The sequence below is a fragment of the Callospermophilus lateralis genome, chromosome 11 (genome assembly GCF_048772815.1).
Source record: "Callospermophilus lateralis isolate mCalLat2 chromosome 11, mCalLat2.hap1, whole genome shotgun sequence".
NCBI classification, from domain to species: domain Eukaryota; kingdom Metazoa; phylum Chordata; class Mammalia; order Rodentia; family Sciuridae; genus Callospermophilus; species Callospermophilus lateralis.
This window is the reverse complement of record NC_135315.1, coordinates 18,564,970-18,586,538: the sequence shown is the minus strand read 5'-3', so window position 1 is coordinate 18,586,538 and position 21,569 is coordinate 18,564,970. Positions and strand designations below refer to the sequence as shown.

Sequence of the window (21,569 nt, the reverse complement as noted above, 5' to 3'; positions counted from 1 at the left end):
ATCTAGTCTGTTCCTCTCTAGACTCTACCTTATATCTTTGGGGAAGGGAACTTTAGGGGTACCTCAACAAACAGCTGGGAATAAGGGAATTAGATATATATTTCCCCAGAGAACAATGTGACATCATGTATCAAAGACCTTAACAGCAGGACATTGTGGTACACAGCGACTCCAGACTAAGAAAGGAGGCTGGCAAGTTCAAGGCCATCTCTATCAACTTAGTAAGACCTTGTCTCAAAATTTTAAGAAAGGCTCAGAGTGCAGCTCATTAGTACAGTACTTGCCTAGCAAGTCCAAGCACCTGGTTACAATCCTCACCACTAGGAGGAGGAGGAAAAAAAAAAAAGCCAGACCAAAGAAGTGAAAGCAGGGACTCAAACAGATACAAGCCAGGTGTGGTAGCACACACCTCATAATCTCTGCAATTTAGAAGGTTGAGGCTCTTCAAGAGGATCACAAGTTTGAGGCCACCCATGGCAATTTAGTGAGACCCTGTCTCAAAATAAAAAATTAAAAGGCATGGGGACATAGCTCAGTAGTAGAACACGCCTGAGTTCAGTTCCCAGTATGGCAGAGAAAAAAAAAAAAAAGCTCAGATACTTGTATAATAATGTTCATAATAGTATGATTCACTAAAGCCAAAAGGTAGAAATGACCCAAATGTCCACGAGCAGATGAATAGATAAACCAAATATGGTATATACAGTCAGGGGAATATTATTTAATCTTAGAAAGCAACAAACGTGATGGACACAGTGGCATGTGCTTGTGGCATATGCTTATAATCCCTGCTACTACTTGGATAGTTGGGAAAAGAGGTTCAAAGCCAGCCTGGGCAACATAGCAGATCTCATCTCAAAAAGAAAAGAAAGAAAAAGAAAACTGGGATTGGGGGAGAACAAATATTACATGATTTCACTTAAGTGAGCAAAATCGAATAGGCAAATTTACAGATAAAAAACAGACTAGAGAAAGAGGAGGAATGGGGAGTTACTATTTAATAGGTGCAGAAAATGGACAGTAGTCGTGATGGGTGCATAATGTGGATGTATTCAATGCCACTGAAGTATATATGTTAAAAAGTTTTAACTCTACATGTATACATGTTAAAAAAAATTTTCCAGTGCTGGGATGAAAAAATATTTTTCAGGGGCCTCAAACATGCTAGGAATGCACTCTACCATCTAGATACACTTTCAGCTAAAATTGTAAATTTTACATTATGAGTAATTATCATATTAAAAAAATCGCAAGTTCAAAGCCAGCCTCAGCAATTTAGCTAGACCCTGTCTCTAAATAAAATATTTAACAAGGGCTGGGGATGTGTCTCAGTGTTTAAGTGTTCCTGGTTTCAATTCCTAGTACCAAAAACAAAGGGTTGGTGATGTGGCCCAATGGTTAAGCACCCCAACGATCAATCATCGGGACCACAAAAAAAAAAAAAAAAAAAAAAAAAAAAGGAAAAATAGTCCATCATAAAACAAAATCCCCCAGCATGTCTTTAGAAAAAAAAAAATTTGGAAAAATTCTTGTAAGTTGAAATTTTTCTCTTTTTGGTTCCTGCTTTTCTTGGGCCCTAAGACGGCGCTGAACCTTTGTCCCTGAAGTGCTTTCCCGAAATTATCAAGGTCCCACACTATCTGGACCGCACTCTTCATGCACTGGATGACAAATAACTTGTCTCCTTGTATGTTTTCCTGACTAATCCAGAGCTGAGGGCGCTCTACTACTGAATTACATCTCCGACCCTTTCCTTTTTTATTCTGAGACAGGGTCTCCCTGAGTTGCTCAGGTTGTCTTCAAATTTGCGACCCTTCTACCAGCCTTCCATGCAGCTGGCGTGCTCCGACTCATAGAGGAATTTTTAGAGATCAGAAAGACCAGACCTAACTGATCCCACTATCTTAGAACTTGGGGCACGTTGCAGAGCAGTAATGAACCCCATCAGCCCGGAAGCGGGAAACCTCTTTAAAGGATTTACCCAGTAGCGCCAACCAGAGCAAACCTTCCAGAAGGGAAACCACGCCCCTTTCTCAAACACCTCCCTCAACTCACTCCTTCCCTCTTGGCACTGCCTCTTTTCCCGACAGCCTAAGGCCCCGCCCACCAGGCGTGCCATGCGGGGAGGGCCACGATCCCGCCAACAATGACTCCGCCCCTCTTTCCTCTGAGAAACCTGTCCCTTTTATTTAAAGAATACGTTTATGTCAGCCCGCCTTACGTAGATTTGCGTCATCAGTGTAAGGCGCGGAGGAGGGACTTCCTTTCCCTAGTTCTAACAGCTTCCGGGAAAGGCCGGAAGAGACCGAACCCTGAGCAAAATCGAGGATTGCCCGCCCCTCCCCCGGCCCGAACGGGAAGACGAGTCCAGGGGTTGTCCTGGCGAAGTCAAAACATTTAGCCTGGACTTTTCAGGTGAGGACCTTCTTCCTATCCAAGCATAGTACCAGTCCAAGTTCCTTTTAATTTCCCATGACTCCCCGCGCCCTCAAGCCCCGCCCCTAGTTCCCCAGCCCCGCCCCGAAGTTTGAGGGGTGTGGATGGTTTGTGACCCCCCTCTCCATCATAGACTGAGAGATCTGGGCTTGAGCTCTGCGGCCTGGACCCGGTAGCTCTTTGGCTTCAGGGGCTCATGGACTTCACTCCATTGCCGCGAAAATAAGACCTCCCAGACGCGGAGTCTGCCTCAGAAAAGGCAGGGTCCGGGACCCCTCCTTACCGTGGTCAGGGTCGCTCACAGGCTGAGGAGAAAGCAAAGGCCTCCAAGGCAGAAGACTTGGGGTCCTACCCGGCCCTTCCCACGACAGTTCGCTGTGTCTGTGCCAGTCGTTCTCGTCTCTCTCCGCCGCAGTTTCCTTTTCTGTAAACCACGGTTAATGGCATTAACCTTCTTACTGTCGGGGGTTAGTTGTGGGAGTGATACATAATTCCTATCATTTGTTTATTGAACATTTGCAATGTGCCAGGCACTGTGCTGATTATTTTGCTTCAATGATTTCACGTCATCTTCAAAACCTTATGAGGTAGGTACTATTTTTAACCCATTTTACTGATGAGAAGGCTAAGTCTCTGGGAAAGATGATCGAGGTTACATGGCCAGTAAGAGTTATAGTTTCGTTTTGTTTTCTGACTTCAGGGTCAGTCTATTAAGTCAGGATGTGTAAACTCTTCAGATGTTGATATGTTCCACAACTATTTTTGAAGTAACTACGGTGGCATTATGCTGGGCTCTTAAGTACAAAGAGAAAAATACATGTGAGCCTTGTGTTCTAGAAGTCTAATAAATGGAACGGTAGATAAGTATAATGAAATTTTATAGGTGCTGTGAGAATAGTCTGATAATGATAATCATCAGATGGATTTGCCCAGGGACAGCTGTGAAAACAGATTCTCCAAGGGAAGAAGTAGGTATTCCAAGGACCAAGCAGAAATCCTTCCCGTGTAAGAAACTGCAGAGTGAGAACCTTCACAATATGAGACTGTTAGTGATAGTGAGAGCTGTTGTGGAATCATTTCCAAATCAGTTGCATGTAGACAGCAGTTTTTGCAGTTGTGAGCCCTCAGTGACCCAGAAGGGTAGTGTTTCTGGTGTTTGTCCCATAGGATTTCCCCAGGGCCTGCCAGAGAATTTGAGAGGAGGCAGAGTTACTGTTTGCTTATGGCTCCTAAAGAATTGTCCCTTTAGGGTAATCTAAGTCTTCTGTTGACAATAGATTAGTTTTCTTTGGCCCCTGACATTTGGGTATGAACTGTGACAATGAAAGAGATGGGGCTCATATGAGATAGTCCAAGGGTGACCTCCAGAGGAGCTCCAAAATAAAGTATTTCAGGCTTTTTAGTCTCTCAGAAGTTAAGTTGGAGGCTGTTTAAGGGGCATCTTTGCTTGACTAAGTGTTAGAAATCCTAGAGAAACTCCAAGTTCAAAGAAGCAAATGTTTTACCCATCAATGACCAAAAGAAAAAAAGCAGTTGCCGGAGACACAGCAGCAAGGTTATGAGGCTTTCCTCATAGGGTAACGATGAGAAGGCTGATGATCTATGTTCATTGTGGGCATGACATCTGTGAGCTAGTTTTCTAATAGCGCCCAAGGCGAAGTCCTTAGCTTGAGGTTGGAAGTCTAGAGTACAAAGTGAAATACATGTGATCCTTATGTAGGTTTTTCATCCCCCCTACCCCACCCCAGAATATTGAACTCCACTTATTTTCAGAACTGGCTTAGTTCAAAACTTAAACTAGGAGCCTTATTGCAACCCCTCTGGCTCTGCTGATGCTATTCCCCTTTGTTCCTGCAGCGTGGACCCAGTCAGCAGCCAGGCCATGGAGCTCCCTGATGTCACCCTCATTGAGGGTGTGGGTAATGAGGTGATGGTGGTGGCAGGTGTGGTGGTGCTGATTCTAGCCTTGGTCCTAGCTTGGCTCTCTACCTACGTAGCAGACAGCGGTAGCAACCAGCTCCTGGGCACTATTGTGTCAGCAGGCGACACATCCGTCCTTCACCTAGGGCATGTGGACCAGCTGGTGGCAAGCCAGAACACCTCAGAGCCTACCGAACTTCCCCATCCATCAGAGGGTAATGATGATAAGACTGAAGAGACTGGCGAAGGTGGAGGAGACTCCACAGGGGAACCTGTTGCTGGGGGTGGTGTGGAGTCCAATCTTGAGCATCTCCTTGACATCCAAGGCCTGTCCAAAAGACAAGTGAGCACAGAGAACAGCAGTCCAGAAGCCCTGCTGAGATCTGAGGATAGCACCTGCCTTTCTCCCAGCCCCAGCTTCATCAACGTGCGGCTCAAGTTCCTCAATGATACTGAGGAGCTGGCTGTGGCCAGGCCAGAGGACACCGTGGGTGCCCTGAAGAGGTGAGTGGGTTGAAAAGTGGGAAGCTGCTCATGTCCCATGTCCCAAGGCTTTGCCTCCTCTGAGGAGACTGGTGCAGAATTGAGAGCAGCAAGGGGTCATAAAATTTGGCCCCTACCAAGGGTGGAGAGGAGACTTCCTTAGAAATCTACTCATCAGTTTTTCCCTTTGCCCACCTTTGTTGGTCCAGGCCTGTTTGCCCTGTTATGCCTCAGCCTCTCTTTCTTTTTCATCCTTTCAGCAAATATTTCCCTGGACAGGAGAGCCAAATGAAATTGATCTACCAGGGCCGCCTGCTACAAGATCCAGCACGCACACTGCGTTCTCTGAACATTACTGACAACTGTGTGATTCACTGCCACCGTTCACCCCCAGGGGCACCTGGTACAGGCCCCTCAACTTCTCTGGCACCCTCGGCCAGTGAGCCACCCAGCCTTGGCATCAGTGTGGGCAGTCTCATGGTGCCCGTGTTTGTAGTGCTTTTGGGTGTAGTCTGGTACTTCCGGATCAATTACCGTCAGTTTTTCACAGCACCTGCTACTGTCTCCCTGGTGGGTGTCACAGTCTTCTTCAGCTTCCTCATATTTGGGATGTATGGACGATAAGGACATAGGGAGAAAATGAAAGGCATGGTCTTCCTCCTTTATGGCCTCCCCACTTTCCTGGCCAGAGCTGGGCCCAAGGGCCTGGGAGGGAGGGGTGGAAAGGATGTGGTGGGCACCCCATCCATAAGACACAGGAGGCAGGTATGGGGCCTCCCCTTATGTCCACAGGGGTACAGACATTCCCCCCTGTGCAAGCACAACTCAGGTAGAAACAAGGATGTCACCTTCATATACTTTTAGAATCCTGAAGGAGCTCAGAGCCAAAGGCCAAGCTAAATGGAAAGGCCAGGCTTTGAGTCCCTCCCAGCTGTGGCCCTAGCCCTTCCCTGTGTCTTGCATGTCTACCCCTCAGCACCCAAGGCCACTGCCAGGGCAGCTCAGCATGACCCCTGGCATACTTCTGTAGGGATCCTGGAGTATCCTTCCATTCCTTAGTCAAGTGTCTTTTGAGACAGGGATGAAGGCTGTGCCAGCTTACCCTATGGGCACCCAGCTGCTTCCACCTCCTCCCTCTACCCCTGTAGCAGGAATAGGGTGTTCCTCCTTTTTTCAAAGCACTTTTTTTTTTTTTTTTTTTTTTTTTAAGAGTCTTCTACAGAGCTCAGTCAGGAAGGGGGTTGGGGCACAAGGCCAAGCCCCTAGCATTGGGAGAGGCTAGGCCACAGCTGCTGCTACCCTAGGCCTAAGGCTGTAAGCAAGACAGCACTGGCTTTCAGCCAGCATCCTACCCTGCCTGACTTCCAAGGACGAGTTCTGGGTATGCATCACTCAGCCCTGGGCCCTTGCCTCTGGGACACTTGGATGGAGGGTGTCTGACTAAATAAAAGTTCCATTTTGTGGCTATGGAGCCTTTCTGTGACATTGAGAATGGCTTTGCTCTGTCCCCAGCACATGGTAATGAGGGTGGGTAGGCCAAGCTACCAACGGGAGATGCAGTTTATTTACACCAGCAGCCATGGGGGCAGAGAGAATACACAGCGTTTACAAAGTTAGCTACCTGTACAGGATGGATTACATATGCAAAAATAAAAATCTCAAGACCACAGGACAGCGTGAGCCCCACCCCCCTCCCCCAATGACCCCAGCATGCGGTAATGCCAGGCGGGTGGCCCCTGGGCATGCGGGGGGAGTGATGCATGGAAGGAAAAGCCACCGGCCATGGAAATTAGTACAGAACCCCCCCCCACACACTCAGACACATGATAGGATACAGGGCGGACGACACCTAGCCGGGGCGGGGAGGATGGGAATTGAAACCCACACAGCCTGCTGTTAGAGGGAGGGGGTGGGGAGCTCCTAGCCCCTGTCCAACTACATGGTAGGGGGGGCACTCTCCCCAGAAGGGAAGGGGTTTGCTCCCTCAGGGTCCCTGCTGGACCAAGCCCATCTCTTACCCAGCCTGGGCAGGGGGCTCTGCCCTGAGGGTGGGCCAAGAAATAATGGGGAAGGTTATGTGGATAAACCAGTTCCCAAACTACTCCCCACTTCTCCCTCCTCTGACCAGAGGGGGAAAGCGGGAGGCCAGAGGGGAAAGGGTATGTTAGGGCCTGAGCTACAGCTGCCTCTCAGAAGGGAGAGTGGCCCTAGGCCTTCCTCCCTTCACCTTCAACCAACTCCCAAAACTTAATTTGGAAGTGGCTGGAGGCCTGCTGAGATCCTCCTCACCCTCTGGCTTCCCCTTAGAGGGAAAAGGCTGTGGAGGGCCAAGACCAGAGGAGCCCAGGCCCCAGGATTTATTCTAACTCCTGCCAAAATTGGTTTGGCTTTTTAAAAAATAATCACAATGCTTGGGTTAAAAACCAATTCGTAACCAGGCATCAGCCACAATCAGAACCACCCCAGGGGGAGACTGGGGTTCCAGACAGGGTATTGCTGCCCTATCTCTGTTGTTCCCTTAACCCTCTAGGGTCCCTAACCCAAATCAGTCCAACCAGTCCTGGGTACTAGCTACCCAAATGTGGGAGTGGCTCCTCCTGGGAGAAGGGCAGGGGACATGTCCAGCAAGTGCCAGATAATTCGGCTCAGGGTCAACTCCATCCCTGTGTCAGTCAGCTCTGCTCCCAGCCCAGATTGCAGTCCTCCAGCTCGGCTCCTGGGGGTGGTGTTGCCCGCGTGGAGGTGGGACGGTACATCTTTTCAGGATGTAGACCAGGCAGGTGGGCACACTGGCATGACAGTCCCAGAGAGGCAATGATACCCCTTCCCTTTCCACTGACAACCCAGGGCACAGAGACCACCCTCTTCCCACCCTACTCCTAGCAAAGGGGAGAGGCACAAGATTAGGATTTTCCTCAGAGCCCCAAACCACAAATACAGAATAAATAACTTAAAAGCGGCGAAGGAAGGGGAAACAGGGCAGGCTTTGGAGGCAGGAGCATTGAGAGGAACTGAAGCTGGTCAAGGTGAAGGGGTGGCAAGCAGCAGCTGGGAACTCAGGCTGCCCCAGCAGGGCAGTGGGGCAGGGTGGGCAGGAGGAACATGGGGCCACCCCAGGAGGGTGAGGCTGGGCCCCTTCCTGGGGCAGGGAATGAGGTAAGAAAACATTTCAAATAAAGCAGCACCGTTCCCTCTCACCTTGGGGCCCCACTCCTCACCAGCCCTGGGTCAGGGAGGGATTGAAGGGGGGAGTCATTTTGATACGCAGCTCCCTCCTCCTACCCTCCCCTTCCCATTCCTTGAAGCTGTAGAGGCTGGAGGCCCTTTCCTGGCACCCAACAACAAAAGGACAGCTCCTGCTGCCAAGGAGGCCCACGGGGATTGAGGGGAAAGGGCTGCCCTGTGAGGCAGGGAAGGCGGCGGCAGTTCTGGACGCCTACCTCAGCAGACAGCACTCTGTGCCTGCCACCCCTGGGACTGGGGGCACTTGATAGGACTCTGCACACAGACAGGACACACCCAGCCCTGCCCCTCAGCTCCAAGCACCGGACCCATTCACATTGCTGAGGGCAGCCAGGGGAGGCCCCCTCCAGGCTCAGCTTCTAACCCACAGCCTCCCGGGTAGCCACAGTGCCCCTCGGCAGGGCTTAGTCCAGTTCCTGGGGTGGGGGGCAGGCAGTGCGCTGGCACAGTGCCCAGGTCAGGCCCCTGGCCTAGCTGGACATCCAGTAACTCACAGAATAAATAGGAAAACTGCCTCCCCACCAAACTTATGTCCAAGGCATAATAAGTCCAGGTCTGAGTCCTGCACGCCGAGGGGTCGTGCTCTATTGCAGAAGACCCTGACACCCCCCAGGGGTGCATAAATGGATCCTCTGCCTGCCTGGCCCACCAAACTTCCCAAGCCCAAACCCCCAGCAGCCGTCCATTTGCCAGGCTATGCCACCTGGGTGGGGGTTGGGAGAGAGGGCTCTGCTCAGCCAAAGGCTATCCCTTGCACCCAAGTCAGTTGATGTCATCATAGATGCTGGGCGTTGGGGGTGCCGGTGGCTTTGGCTTCTTCTTCTTATTGGAGCCCAGGCCAGAAGCAGTCCCTACCAGGCTCAGATGGGATTTCTTTTTCTTGGTTTTCCTTGACTCGGAGCTGTTGGTACCTGCAGAGAAAAGTTACAAGGGATGACAATAGGGTTGTAGCAAGAGAGGTGTCAATCGGTTGAGTATGGACAGAAAATTCCTGGGACCCAACTGTATCACATACCTAGACCCCATCCCTGATTTTCACTCGTCTTGGAGGAGCCTGAATCAGAGGGTGAGAGATCAGAGGAGCCGTCCCACTGAAGCCGGCTGATCAGGGCCTGGCTGTCAGTCATGTCAAAGCTGTCATTATCCAGGGAGCTCTCAACCTCCGGAAGGACTCTGGAAAGAGAAGGCGTCAAAAAAGGGTTTTAGGGCGCTGGGGATGTGGCTCAAGCGGTAGCACGCTTGCCTGGCATGCGTGCGGCCTGGGTTCGATCCTCAGCACCATACAAACAAAGATGTTGTGTCCACCGAAAAGAATAAATAGATATTTAAAAAAAAAAAAAAAAAAAAAAGGGTTTTAGGGATAACCATCACCATCCTAACCTGCTACAACCCACAACCTTCTGAAAGGATCACTTACGCTGAGGGCCCGAGGAAATAAATCCGCACAGTTCGCCTCTGCTCATCCGTATGCTGGGGGCAGCGCAGAGACCTGGTGGGGACACATAATTATCAGACCCTGACAAAATAGGGAAGGACCTGAGGAACTCAGGGAGAGCCCCTCCCCTCAGCAGAGGCCAAAGGGACAGGGAAGGGGTAAGTGGAGAGACCCCAGATGGAAGCCTAAGGCCTGATCATTGAAGGAGGGGAGGGAAAGGGCGGGAGCCCCACTGCTCAAGTCCAGGGGTACTCCTGACACATGCCCAGCATGAGTGTGCAGGAGGGGCCCCGAACCCCTTTCTAGGTTCTGTGCTCACCTTGTGCACATCTTCTTGGTGTGTTCAGAAATCACCCCACATTGCTGGAAGAGGAATATAAGCTGAAAGGAGGGATGGAAGGAAACCTACTCTAGATACTAGATGCTCCCTTCTGCATCAAGGATAGACTGCACAAGCAGAAATGGCCCCAGGGTGTCAATACAGTCCAGACCACTGTGGGCCAGGAAACCTACTTCTAGAGTAAGAATTCTATGGCTCTAACTGCTGTCACCAGCCTCCTCCAGGGTCTTGACCTGTCTGTGGCTCCAGCCCACTCCCAACAGCCTCCCCAGCCCCAGTTCCTCACCGTGGTGAGAAGGCTTCGCAGCTCCTCTGGCCCCAGGGTCTCATAGCTGATCCCAGTTGAGTTGCTATACTGTGAGAACCAGAAGTGCAGGTCAGAGAAGTAAAGAAGCCACAGACAAAAAGGGGAGACAGAAACTGGGGATGTACATCAGTGGTAGAGCACTTGCCTAGCACATGTGAGGTATTGGATTCAATGCCCAGTAAAATACATACACACACACACACACATACACACACACACACACACACACACACACACACGAAGGAGCAGAGGATTAGTCCCTCCCATTCCTGCCTCTGTGATAGAACAGTTTTCCCATTGAGTCCTTTCATTCCACCTGTACACGTATAAGGGAGTGGGACGCAGAAAGAACAAACACAAGATTCAAACAGCCCAACTAATGCTTCTGGCTGTCAACATTCTGATCCTACTTATCCAAATCCCAGCCACCTCATAAAGACAATGAGGAAAAGCATAAGGGGAGCAGCCTCTACTCACCTTAAAAGGATCCGAATTGCTAAGTTCCCCTGAAGAAGAAAAAAGAAGGGGAAGGGTGTTTGATGCAGAGGTACAGACAGAGAACCCTGAAAATAACCAGAGAGGAAGTGGGGGTGACAGAAGGATCATAGGCCCTCCCTCCACACCCCTATCCCCCACCTCTCCCTCCACCCCAGCCCCACAATGAATCCCAGAAGACACAGCTAGCAGCACCCCTGTTGCTCCAGCCCCACTTACCATTTTTGTGTTTTAAAGACTTGGATCTTCGAGGGGAATTGGGGTTCTGGAATGGGAGATACCATAGCTTTGGGGAAAGGGCAACGATAAGGGGGAGCCGAGAACCCAGGGAAGGAAAAAAGATTTGACAAAGAATATCCTCAAATTCCTACTCTTCTCCCCCATTAAGAGGCCTGTCTGCCTATTATTTCCTCCCCCATGCCAAGGCCTCTGTTGCCTCCCTGCCCACCACAGACACACCCTCATCCCCCAACCCAGAGGTGACCAGTGACCTCAGACTTAAGTCAAGACACCTGAGGACTCCCTGCCCAAAGGGGAGGGTATCTGTCCTTCGCCCAAATTTCCCCCATGCTCGCCCCGGCTCTCACCTTGTCTGATTTTCTTTTCTTGGCTGTGAGGGTGAAAGGATATAAAGCAAGGTTACTTTTAAAAGTCTTCAATCTAAGACTATTTTTAAAAAATGCAAAAACACACTCCCCCCCTTATTTATAACAGTAATTGTGATCAATGTATACTCAATTCCTGCTTGTCCACCTCATCCCAGTGTCCCCCAAGACTCCCCAGGTCCCCAAACACCTTTCTTCTCCGAGCCATAAGACCAGTCGTTGTCATTGATGTCATCATTATCCTCTTGGTCGCTCTCAGACTTGTTCATGTTGTTGCTATTGGCAATCCTGCCAAAGGTAGGGGAGAGAAAGGGTTATGGTGCCTTCAACTTTTAAAGGTACTGTGGAACATCTGGGGTCAAGAACAACCCACCCTCTATATTCTACAAATGCCCCTAAGGGCCTACAGGATGCAAAAGATGAGCAGCTCTAGTTCTATCCTCACCGGCGGTTGGCGATTCGGCTGCTGTTCCGTCCCATTCCCAGGCACTTCTCCAGATGGGGAGCAAAGCGGGAGGCGGCAATGCTGCGGCTGCAATTGGGGCAAACACACTCCTTGCTCTTCCACTGGTTGAATACCTGTCCAAAGATGTCCAACCCGGGCTGGTCCACGATCTCTGGGGACAGGAGAGGCGTGGCGATCAGGGTGGGCAGGGAACCCTCTCCTTGTACCCACCCATGCGTGGTCCCATGGCCTCTTCAAAACCCCCTGCGTAAACTAGCAGGAGCTCCAGGATCCACATCTATGGCAGTTTCCAGAGAAGAACCCTCCATGCATTCTTTGGGCAGGGCTAGCTAGACTACTCTCCTTCTACCCTGAAGCTCACCAAAATCCTTCATGCTATCAGGGTCTGTGTCGTCCAGGAAGAAGTAGCCACACTTGACAGCTCGGTGTACCTCAAAGCAGAATCCCAAACAAGAATCCTCGACCAGGTCCGCATATATCTCCTGAGCGATGGCCTGAGCCCCAGGGGAAAATATCCACAGTTACAAGAGTCACAGCCCTCTGGACTGCCAGTGACTCTCGCCAACCAAATCTCCTGGCCCTGGCCAAATATCATGCTTTCTTTGCCATTTTCCCCATCTTGATTTTGAATTCTTTCTTCTTCCCCAATTGTTGGGTCTTTTCAGCTGGCTATTCCCTTTAAGGAACAAGGCTGACTATCCAAATTCCTCTTTGGCGTGGATGCCAGATATAGCGACGTAGAGACATCAAGAGAAAGAACTAGAGGCACACGTGGGGGAGCCCTCACCTCTAGTTTGCTGTTATCCAGGCCAGACAAAGACATTTCCTCCATTTTCATTTGTAAACTCTTGTGGAGACGGTGCTCTGACTGCTCATAGCACAGCGGGCGGCAACACGGCTGTACACATGGGGATGGGGGTGTTGATGTGAGTACAAGGTATCTCTGAAGACTGCCACTTCCCCTCCTCACCTCACTGCCCAGGGCTTAATCCTGGCATCAGAGTATCTCCCTCCCCAAGGCCCAGGACCACTAAGCCTGGGTAGTCCCTCAGAGACTAAAAACCAGAGGTAGCCTAGTCCTTCCCAGGCCTTGAGATCAGGCCCTGGTCTCTACTGCCAATCAGAGTCTGGGTTTCTAGGAGGCAGCAGCTCACCCCAGGTCCCCAAAACTCAAACCCCTCTTTGATACCCATGGTGCAATGCAGCAGGGGGAGGAGAAGGAACTCTAAGGCCTCAAAGCAAACCCACAGGGTGTGGCAAAGAACTGCACAGAATCCTAAAGACACCCCCTTCCCTAAAGGCTCTCCTCAGAGTCACCTCTGCTTTCAGCCAGGATGTCCACTTGGGGGGGTACTGCTACCAGAAGTAGGAATGGCCCTAGGACCCTACAACCTTCACCCCACTGTCTTCCCTTGAAATAAGCTTGCCACTGCATGGAGACAGAGCTCAGACAAGCAGAGTCAAAGGGGCATTTCCAGTCACCTGGAGCAGAAGGGGATACAGCCCTGTGGGCTAGCACTAGAGGAGTGGGCACTCCCCTTACCTGTTCTTCTTTTAGATAACACCCTCCCTCCCTCAGGACCAGCCCGGAAGTCTCTCCAAGAGCCCCAAAGTCCAGAAACCCCCACCAAAGGATTCAGAAACAGCGCCCACAGTCCGGGGGCCCCTCTGAACGGTGGGTACGAGTTTAAGGAGCTGCCGGCCTAGAGTGGGGTGGGGACTGACAAACGAGCCAGGGGCACTGGGAAGGGTAGGAGGCCGGGCCGCGGCTCTTCCCCCGTCCCTGCGGCACTGCTGCTGCATCATACCGACTGGGGGGAGGAGAGTCGAGGCGCCCAAGGCCGGCGCCGGGCCGGGACAGACCGACCCCCAGAGAGTGGGCAGAGTGGGACGCGTCCCGGCCCCTCTTGGTCCCCGCCTGCCGACAGCCCCGGCCGGCCAGGGAGAGGAGTCCAGGAGGGTGTCTATTGTCCCGGGGGCTGGGGCCTGGCTCCCTAACAAAGGCCCCGCGCCCCCTCCCCGGCCGGCCCTGCCCCGCCCAAGGGGGACCCAGCCAGGGGGACAGCAGGGGGCCCGGGCCGGGCCGGGAAGCCGGGGGAAGCCGGGCGTTTCCGCGTCGGCCCGGGGGGAGGGGAAGGGGCGCTGACCCAGACCTGGGGGGGAGGGGGCCCAAGCCCCGCCTCGGGCCCCGCCCCCCGCCCCCCGCAGGCCCCTCCCCCGTTCCCGTCTCCGTCCCGTACTCACCCCGCCCGGGGGGCCGCGCCGGGGCCCGGCGGCCTCTCAGGGCCGCGTCCTCCGGCGGCGGCGGCGGCGGCGGCTGCTCCGGAGCCCCATGTCCGTCGGTCCGTCCTCGCCTCTCCCCGGGGCCCAGGGCCCGGGGCCGGGGGGTCGGGCCGCCCCCCCGCCTCGCCGCCTCACCGGGCGGCCATGGCCCCTTCCCCTCCCTTCTCGTCCCGTCGCCGCCTCCTCCTCCTCACCTCACCCCGCCCGCGCGCAGTCCGCGCGCCGTCCGCGCGCCCCTCCCCCCGCCCCCCACTCCAGCCCGCCTCTCCCGGGCGGGGGGTGCGGCGCGAGCCCGGAGCGCGCGCGCGTGCCGCGACCGGAGGATGGATGGATGGAGCGAGCGAGAACGCGAGCGTGCGCGCGCGCTCCCCTCTCCCCCTCCCTCCGCGCGGGCGCGAGGCCAGGCGCGAGCGCGCTCCAACCTCCTCCTCTTCCTCCTCCCGCCCCTCCTCAACACCCCGCCCTCGCCCTCCCTTCCACTTCCTTCTTTCGCTTTCGCGCGCCCAGCGACGGCTCGCGCCTGCTAGAAGGGCCCGAGCGCGTGCATCTGCCCCGCGGCCGCAGCTCGGCAGCATTTGCTCCAGGGGGCGGGGACCGGGAGGGGAGGAGGGGCGCCACGCCGCCGTCCAAAGTACCGGCGGACAGGGCCGGGGGCGGAGAATGGGCGGGGCCTTCGTAGACCACCCCAGCCAATCGCTGTGTCGTCTCGGCACCGGAGGCCCAATAGGACGGGGGTGGGTGGGGCAGCGTTCAAGGTGAGGTGCGCGGTGCGCTGGGGGCGGAGACGTTGTGCCGTCCCGGCCGGCTCAGGGGCGGGGGCAGCGGGTGGCGTCGAAAGAGAGCGCCGGCTCCCAGCCGAGCCTGGGACGCCTTCCGGCCCAGGCTCCCCCGCCCTTCCCTCGGGGCTCCCCGCTCTTTCCTCCCCCCGCTCCATTCCGCTCCCCACTTTTACCCCGAGGCGTGCAGCCACTTCTAAGAAGAGGACGGATTTGAAGTGGGGTGTAGTTAGGACCTCAGGGCAGAAAACGCTTGGAGCCGAAGAGGCTCGTTCACGCTCTTTCTCCCGGTTTCTGGGCGGGTCTCAGCCCACTCCAGGCCTGTGAACCTACAAGCTCCCGCGATGAGGGTCCGCCGCTGAGGGCGGAGGCCGAGCTGCGCTCTTCTGAGCAAAGCGCCTTTTCAGCTCTCATCCTAATTTAGATCCCACACCTGCTCGCCCTTCCTGCTTCCGGAACTCAAACTGGACCCCCCAGTGTCAGCCTGCCTCCCTGACACTGGCCAGACTCTTCCTCCGACCCTTCCTACGACCCAGTGCTACTCACGGGGTGTGAGGGGGTTCACATTCCGCACGCTTTTCAGTCCCCTTTACCTTTCCGGACGAACGGACCTTTTCTCAGCCGCAGTAGATGCCTAGACTGGCATTTCCATCAATCTTGTCTGGTGCCCTAGAATGATTGTGTGACAGCCCTCTTCCCTCAGGAGATAGGGTTAAAGTCTGAAATCACATATTTGAGACCATGATTGGATCTTAGTTTTCCAAGGAGTCGGATCTGAATTTAACTTAATGGATTTGGCAAGTGAATTCCCTGTACCTCAGTTTCTAATATTATCAGTGGGTATAAAAGCCATAAGGATTAATAAGCCAGCGCGTGAGATTTGTAGGTCAGTGTAAATGCTTGGTAAATCTTGGCTGTTATTCTTTTTTTCTTTCTTTCTTTCTTTCTTTTTTTTTTTTTTTTGGTACCAGGGCTTGAACTTCAGGGGAAGTCGACCACTGAGCCATATCCCCAGCCCTATTTTGTATTTTAGTTAAGAGATAGGGTTTCACTGAGTTGTTTAGCACCTCTCTCTTGTTGAGGCTGGCTTTGAACTCTAGATCCTCCTTGCCTCAGCCTCCCCAGCCACCGGGATTGCAGGCGTGGGCCACCCCTTCCGGTTTAGCTATTAGTCTTAATGCGCTGCGGGAGCTGGGATATAAATGTGAAATATGACAGTGTGCTTCTTCAAGAAGCGTACAATCTAGTGGGATAGGTAGGTAGATTTGTCGGAAAATAATTGCATAATAGTGTGATTAAAAACAAAAAAGATAAGCACAGAGTTCAGAGATGGCCAGAAAGAAGGGGGGGGCGGTGCGGGGTGTACCTGGGATTGAATTTAGGGGCAGTCTACCACTGAGCCACATCTACAGCCCTATTTGTATTTAGAGACAGAGTCTCACTGAATTACTTAGCGCCTCACAGTTGCTGGGGCTGGCTTTGAACTCTCAGCCTCCCGAGTGTGCCACTGCAGCTGGCCCTAAAGAAAGGCTTCTTGCAGGAGAAGGTGAACCAGAAGGTCAAGACAGCATGAGATATCCCAACAGTGAGCTTCAGAATAGGGATCACTCTTGGGACTTTTGGGGACAGGAATGGGTTGGGGAACTGCAGGAGGTGAGCAGGCCAGATCATACAGGTCTAAGTGTGCACCAAGGAGTTTGTGGGCTTTAACCCTATAGGCAGTGAGGAGTCTTCCAAGGGAATTGTTTGAGCAGACTTGCACTTTAAGTTTATCATTCTGAAAAGCAGTAGGTTTTCATTATTGGTTGAGCTGTATGGGGTAAAGGAGAAGGAGGTCCTGAAAACACTTTTAACCAGTGTTTAACTAGTGAGGAACTCTGCAGAGGATTCAGGAGGACGACAAGTTCAGTTTGGAATATATTGGGTTACTGTGGGACTAACTTATAGAGACTCAGAAGGTGGTTGAACTTGGATCTAGAGGATATATCTTTAGGAACTTATACAGCATAGCCTCAGCCTTCCTTACCTCTTGTCTTCTACCTCTCAGGAATTCTCTAGTCCAGTGATGCTGCTTTGTTTCTTACCTAAATATATCCACAATGTCCTCCCCTAAGGAATTTGCACATGCCCAAGAAACCTTCATGGCTCTTCTCTCTTTACCTAAATTTTTCCTCATATCCCCATCCATGGCCATTGTCATACCAAACTTTTTTGTTGTGGTGTTGCTGCTGCTGGGGATGGAACCCAGGGCCTTGCACATGCTAGACAAGTACTTTAACCACTGAGCTGCATCCCCAGCCCCTTGTACCAAACTTCTTTACCACTGGACTTACTGTTTATTTGGTGCTTGGCCTGGGCTATTCTGCAGTGGTGACCTCTTTGGGCACAGGCCCAGTCTCCACAGTTAGCACCAGTTTATAAACTCTAAGGACTGATCTGATTCTGGCTCTGGGTGAGGCCCTAGGGTTACAGCAACAAGAGAGTCACACAGACCTTGTCTTAATGGGGCTGATTGCCTAGCAAAACCTGGCTTGGAAGAAACAAATCTTGAGTATGAAGGTGTCCATCCAGGTCCAGGCTGCCAAAGAAACATGACATGGAGACCTTTTTTTGTTAGGGTTCAGGGCCCCCCTCTCCCCCCAGAGGAAGTGGTTCTTTAAGTGGTACTCTGAATTAACTAGGCAGAGAGAACAGCATGTGTATGGACTCTAGAAGAGAAGGTGGTATGTTTGAAGCATAGAGGGCTAATGTGGCTGGCTGGAATTGGGGCAGAGAGCCCAGCAGGAGCAGCAGACCCCCCATCCTGGACCTGTGGGCCATACTTAGTCACTCATTCGGACCATATTTCTTGGTTATCATATATATGCTGGGCAGTTTTAAGTGGTGGAATTACTGCAATGAACAAGAAAGTAAAGTATTTCCTTTGGGAGACAGAATAGACCAGTAAACAAACAAGGAGATATAGGAGGAGGCCTCTTTGGGAGGCTTGTTGGGAAAGGCCTATCTGTCAGGTAACATTTGAGCTGAGGCCTAAAAGATGAGAAAACAAGTTGCATGTATGAGAAGTACAAAGACCCTGTGGTAGGCATGCTCAAGAAACAAAAGAAAGATCACTTATCTGGATCACTGTGAATGATTAGGAAGAGTGGAGCAAAAGGAAAGAGAGGATGCAGGGTCCATCCTCTATGGCCATGGTAAATTTTAAGTACCAGAGTAATCTGAAGAAAACTGAAGTGATCAGAGGTTTTTGGTTTTGTTTTTTGTTTTTGAGAATGGGTTCTCACATGTTGCTCAGGCTGGCATTGAGCTCCTGTGTTCAAGTGATCTTCCTACCTCAGCACTGCAAGAGCTGGGACTACAGTGTGCACCACACTGCCTAGCTTTTTTTTTGTTTTGTTTTGTTTTAGGATTGAACACAGGAGCATTCTATCATTGAGCTATATCCCAGCCCTTTTTTATTTTAAGCCAGGATATCACTGAATTGCCCAGACTGGATTTACATTCTCCTGCACTAGCCTCCCTGGTCACTGGGGATTAAAGGTGTGTGTGTACAGCAACCCACCCACCCAGCCATTTTTTTTTTTTTTTTTTTTATGGCGCTGGGGATTGAACCCAGGGCCTTGTGAATGTGAGGCAAGCACTCTACCAAGTGAGTTATATCCCCAGCCCGCAAATTTTTTTAAATTTATTTTTATGTGGTGCTGAGGATTGAACCCAGGGTTTCACACATGCAAGGCGAGCGCTCTACCACTGAGCCACAACCCCAGCCCAGCCCGCCAGTTTTTTTAAAAAAATTTTTTTAGTTGTAGTTGGACACAGTACCTTTAATTAATTAATTGATTTAGACATAAGTGGTGCTGAGGGTTGAACCCAGCACCTCACACGTGCTAGGTGAGCACTCTATTGCTGAGCCACAACCCCAGCCCTCCAAATTAGTTTTTAAGACAACTTTGGCTGCTGTGTGCAGTATGAACTGTAGGGGGCAAGAGTGCAAATAGGAAGACCAGTTTAAAAAAGTCTTTGCAGGGCTGGGGTTGTGGCTCAGTGTTAGAGCGTTCGCTTAGCATGTGCAGGGCCCTTGGTTGGATCTTCAGCACTACATAAAAATAAATAAGTTAAAGGTATTGTGTCCAACTAAAAAATAAATTACAAAAAAAAAAAAAAAAAAAAGGTCTTTGCAGAAGTTGGGTGATGGTGATGCTAGGATGGGAATGGCAGTCGTGAGCAGGCTAGACAGGTTTCAGAGAGATTTAGGTAGTGGAATGGACACGTCCAGGTGATGGACATGAAAATGAAAGAGGGAAAAAAAAAAGAAAGAAAATGAAAGAGGGAGAGAGGAGTCAAGGCTGACACTCTGGTTTCTAGGTTGAATGACTACATAGTTGTTGATTATTTTGGGTCTCGAGGTACAAGGTGTTTCTGAGATACCCCAGAGGATGCATAGATATCTACACAGTTCTGTAGAAAGAGTGGTGTTTTAGACCATTTTCTGCTACTGTATCAGGATATCAGACTGGGTAAATTATAAAAATAGAATTTTATTTGGCTCATGGTTCTGGAGGCTGGGACATCCAGGATTATGGTGCTAGCATCTGGTGAGGGCTTCTGTGTTGTTGTACTATGATGGGAGGGCAAGCGAGCAAGCATATAGGAGACAGGAAATATGGCTGGAATCATATTTTTTAGTAGGAGGTTCAAGGGAGAGACAGCAACACCTAGGACAGAATGAGGAGGGAGGGCTGACACCAGCAGAGTAAACCGAGAAAGCAGGACACAGGTAAGTGTCCACTGGGTGTAAAGATGGACATGTTGTTGACTGTAAAGAGTAGCCTTAGGAGAATGGTGAGTGGGAAAGTTTTGGAAGTTTGGTCCAGAACAGGAGAGGGGTCAGGGGTGGAGTCTTTGGACAGAGGTTGTGTTGCAGCCCTTTGCTGTTCTAGGAACCCAACAGAATCCTGTGCAAGGAAAGCAGACATCCATAAGCTGCAGAGGGCAAGCCATCTTGTCCCAGCCACTTCCTATCAGAGGCCTGGATGGTTAGGAAATCATGCTGAACCCAGATGGAGCTGAGGGATCAACGTGGGAGGGTGCCCCAAACACTACTTGATAAATTCTGCACCAACCAGGAGGGCTGGCATGCCCAGGATGAACCCTTGACCTCAGTGGTTTATCACCTCATTTTCTAAGGCGGTGTCCTCTGGTGAAAATGCATTTGTTCCCAAAACTTGTTGTCCTTCGTGACTGACAACCTCAGGTGGACCAACTGAATTTAGAAAGCACCAAACAGTAGCACAAAATGATGTAAGATGGTTCTAGAAAGGGCAAAAAAGATAGCTTCAAGAGTTTATCTGACCTATTGGGTCACCCCTGCCACCCACTTTCACTTATTTCAGTGACCAGACAGCAGTCAGACCTTTGTTTTTCACTTTATTGTACAAAAAAAAGGGAAAACAAAACTTCCACAGTTGGCCTTAAGCTTAGGCAGACACCTCTAAGCCATTCCCTCCCACCTCCCATAATACAAATTCAAGTGTGGTTGTTGTTGAAACCTACAAAACACTCCTTAAATATTAGAAAAAAAAGGTGGGGGAATGGGGGTCTTCCCACCCCAGCCATCCCGTCCCAGTGCCAAAATGCACTCAGAGCGACCTCTTACAGCACCAACACCCCCACCCCCATGGCCCTGTCTGTACTGTAAGAATTTTTCAATTTTTAAAACAGGAAAAGTGTCCTGTTCAGTTATTTTTAAATGAAAACACATTTCACTAAAACATAATAGTGCAGGGGCATTCAGATAAAGGACGTTGGGTGGGGGGTCTTTGCAGGGGTTCTTAGGAAGAAATAACCTATAAACTCCTGTACTTAATTCCTGGGTCAGGATAAAGGAAGGGGAGTGGGAGTGGGGAGTATCCCTCCCTAGGCCTCCCCATCCAAGCACCAGGGTCCAGGCAAAGCAGATTGTCTCTGCTTTCATTTGAGAGACCCACAGCCTATCTGGGGTGGGGCCCTTTACCTTTTCTGCCCCACCACCTTGGCAGAGGTCCCACTTCCCCCATTCCTGGCTTTCATTCAGAGGGGAAGGTGGGAAGCACAAAGCCCCGATTAAATAGGTCACTGACATGATTGTTTAAAAAAATTTTTTTTAAACCAATTTAGTAAAAACTGCCAACAACAAAAATTAAATCCACAGATAAGGTGGCTTGGCTTATTAAGAGTCAAGGAATCAGGGTACCAAAAAACTTGGGATGGCTGGCAAGGGTTAAAGGGACAGCTGCAGAAAGCAGCTTCTGTAGCCCCTTTCCCAACTATAAGGTTGAGGGGCAAGGAAGAGGGGGAGCAGACCTGAGAAATCAAAGGAAATGGGGTGGCCAGAGGACATGGGGGAAGGCAGTTAGGGATGTGTACATAAGAGCTCAACACACTTCCTGATGCCCAGATTCTGAGCCCAGAGTGGCCAGGCTGGCCCCTCACATGAGCCCGAAGGCCTTTTCCACCAAAGAAAAGCTTTAAGGTTCACACCATTGTCTGCCCCTTCCCGCCTTCCTGCTGGACAGTAGGGACCAGCAGCAGCTCAGATGCACATGACCCTGGCACCGGGAAACTGTATAGGAAGCATCAAGAGTGGCTTCAGTGCCCTCCCCAAATAGAACCAGAGACCAGGCAAAGTGGAGACATGCAGAGAAGGGCAGCCTCAGCCTGTTCCCACTGGGATCATCATCTCCCTGGCCCTCACCAACCCTTTTCCAGATTCACAAAAACTGAGGTGGGCTCCAGGACAGA

The 21,569-nt window shown here is 51.3% G+C and overlaps 2 protein-coding genes across 8 annotated transcripts; one reads left to right on the top strand and one right to left on the bottom strand.

Annotated features, from left to right (window-relative positions):
* Positions 1-2,306: 2,306 nt before the first annotated feature.
* Tmub2 (transmembrane and ubiquitin like domain containing 2) lies at positions 2,307-6,293 on the top strand. Of its 3 annotated transcripts, XM_076869779.2 has the most exons (4): positions 2,307-2,415; positions 2,967-3,023; positions 4,294-4,860; positions 5,100-6,293. In XM_076869779.2, the coding sequence occupies exons 2-4, from the start codon at positions 2,992-2,994 to the stop codon at positions 5,461-5,463; spliced, it is 963 nt and encodes a 320-aa protein (XP_076725894.1). In that variant the 5' UTR covers positions 2,307-2,415; positions 2,967-2,991; the 3' UTR covers positions 5,464-6,293. The 3 variants fall into 3 exon arrangements, with proteins under 3 accessions (XP_076725894.1, XP_076725895.1, XP_076725893.1); XM_076869780.2 differs by lacking the exon at positions 2,967-3,023; XM_076869778.2 differs by having other exon boundaries at positions 2,307-3,023.
* Positions 6,294-6,381: 88 nt separating this feature from the next.
* Atxn7l3 (ataxin 7 like 3) lies at positions 6,382-14,191 on the bottom strand. 5 transcript variants are annotated; one of them, XM_076870572.2, is made up of 13 exons: positions 13,975-14,191; positions 12,518-12,628; positions 12,092-12,224; positions 11,710-11,881; positions 11,455-11,552; positions 11,247-11,269; positions 10,879-10,945; positions 10,642-10,727; positions 10,144-10,212; positions 9,837-9,880; positions 9,500-9,571; positions 9,098-9,255; positions 6,382-8,993 (listed from the first exon to the last, which is right to left on the bottom strand). In XM_076870572.2, exons 2-13 carry the CDS (start codon positions 12,566-12,568, stop codon positions 8,845-8,847), a joined length of 1,122 nt encoding a protein of 373 aa, XP_076726687.1. In that variant the 5' UTR covers positions 12,569-12,628; positions 13,975-14,191; the 3' UTR covers positions 6,382-8,844. The 5 variants fall into 5 exon arrangements, with proteins under 5 accessions (XP_076726687.1, XP_076726691.1, XP_076726690.1 ...); XM_076870576.2 differs by having other exon boundaries at positions 10,642-10,670; XM_076870575.2 differs by having other exon boundaries at positions 10,879-10,924.
* Positions 14,192-21,569: the final 7,378 nt, after the last annotated feature.

Bases quoted from the DNA above. Each gene is read 5' to 3' on its own strand.
- Tmub2 (XM_076869779.2), top strand. From the start codon at position 2,992: ATGATTTCACGTCATCTTCAAAACCTTATGAG. The intron at 3,024-4,293 runs GTAGGTACTATT...TTGTTCCTGCAG, and splicing joins CATCTTCAAAACCTTATGAG to CGTGGACCCAGTCAGCAGCC. The intron at 4,861-5,099 runs GTGAGTGGGTTG...TCATCCTTTCAG, and splicing joins ACCGTGGGTGCCCTGAAGAG to CAAATATTTCCCTGGACAGG.
- Atxn7l3 (XM_076870572.2), bottom strand. From the start codon at position 12,568: ATGAAAATGGAGGAAATGTCTTTGTCTGGCCTGGATAACAGCAAACTA. The intron at 11,553-11,709 runs GTGAGGATAGAA...TACCTTTGGCAG, and splicing joins AGCCGAATCGCCAACCGCCG to GATTGCCAATAGCAACAACA. The intron at 9,256-9,499 runs GTAAGTGATCCT...TTCTCTTTCCAG, and splicing joins TATTTCCTCGGGCCCTCAGC to AGTCCTTCCGGAGGTTGAGA.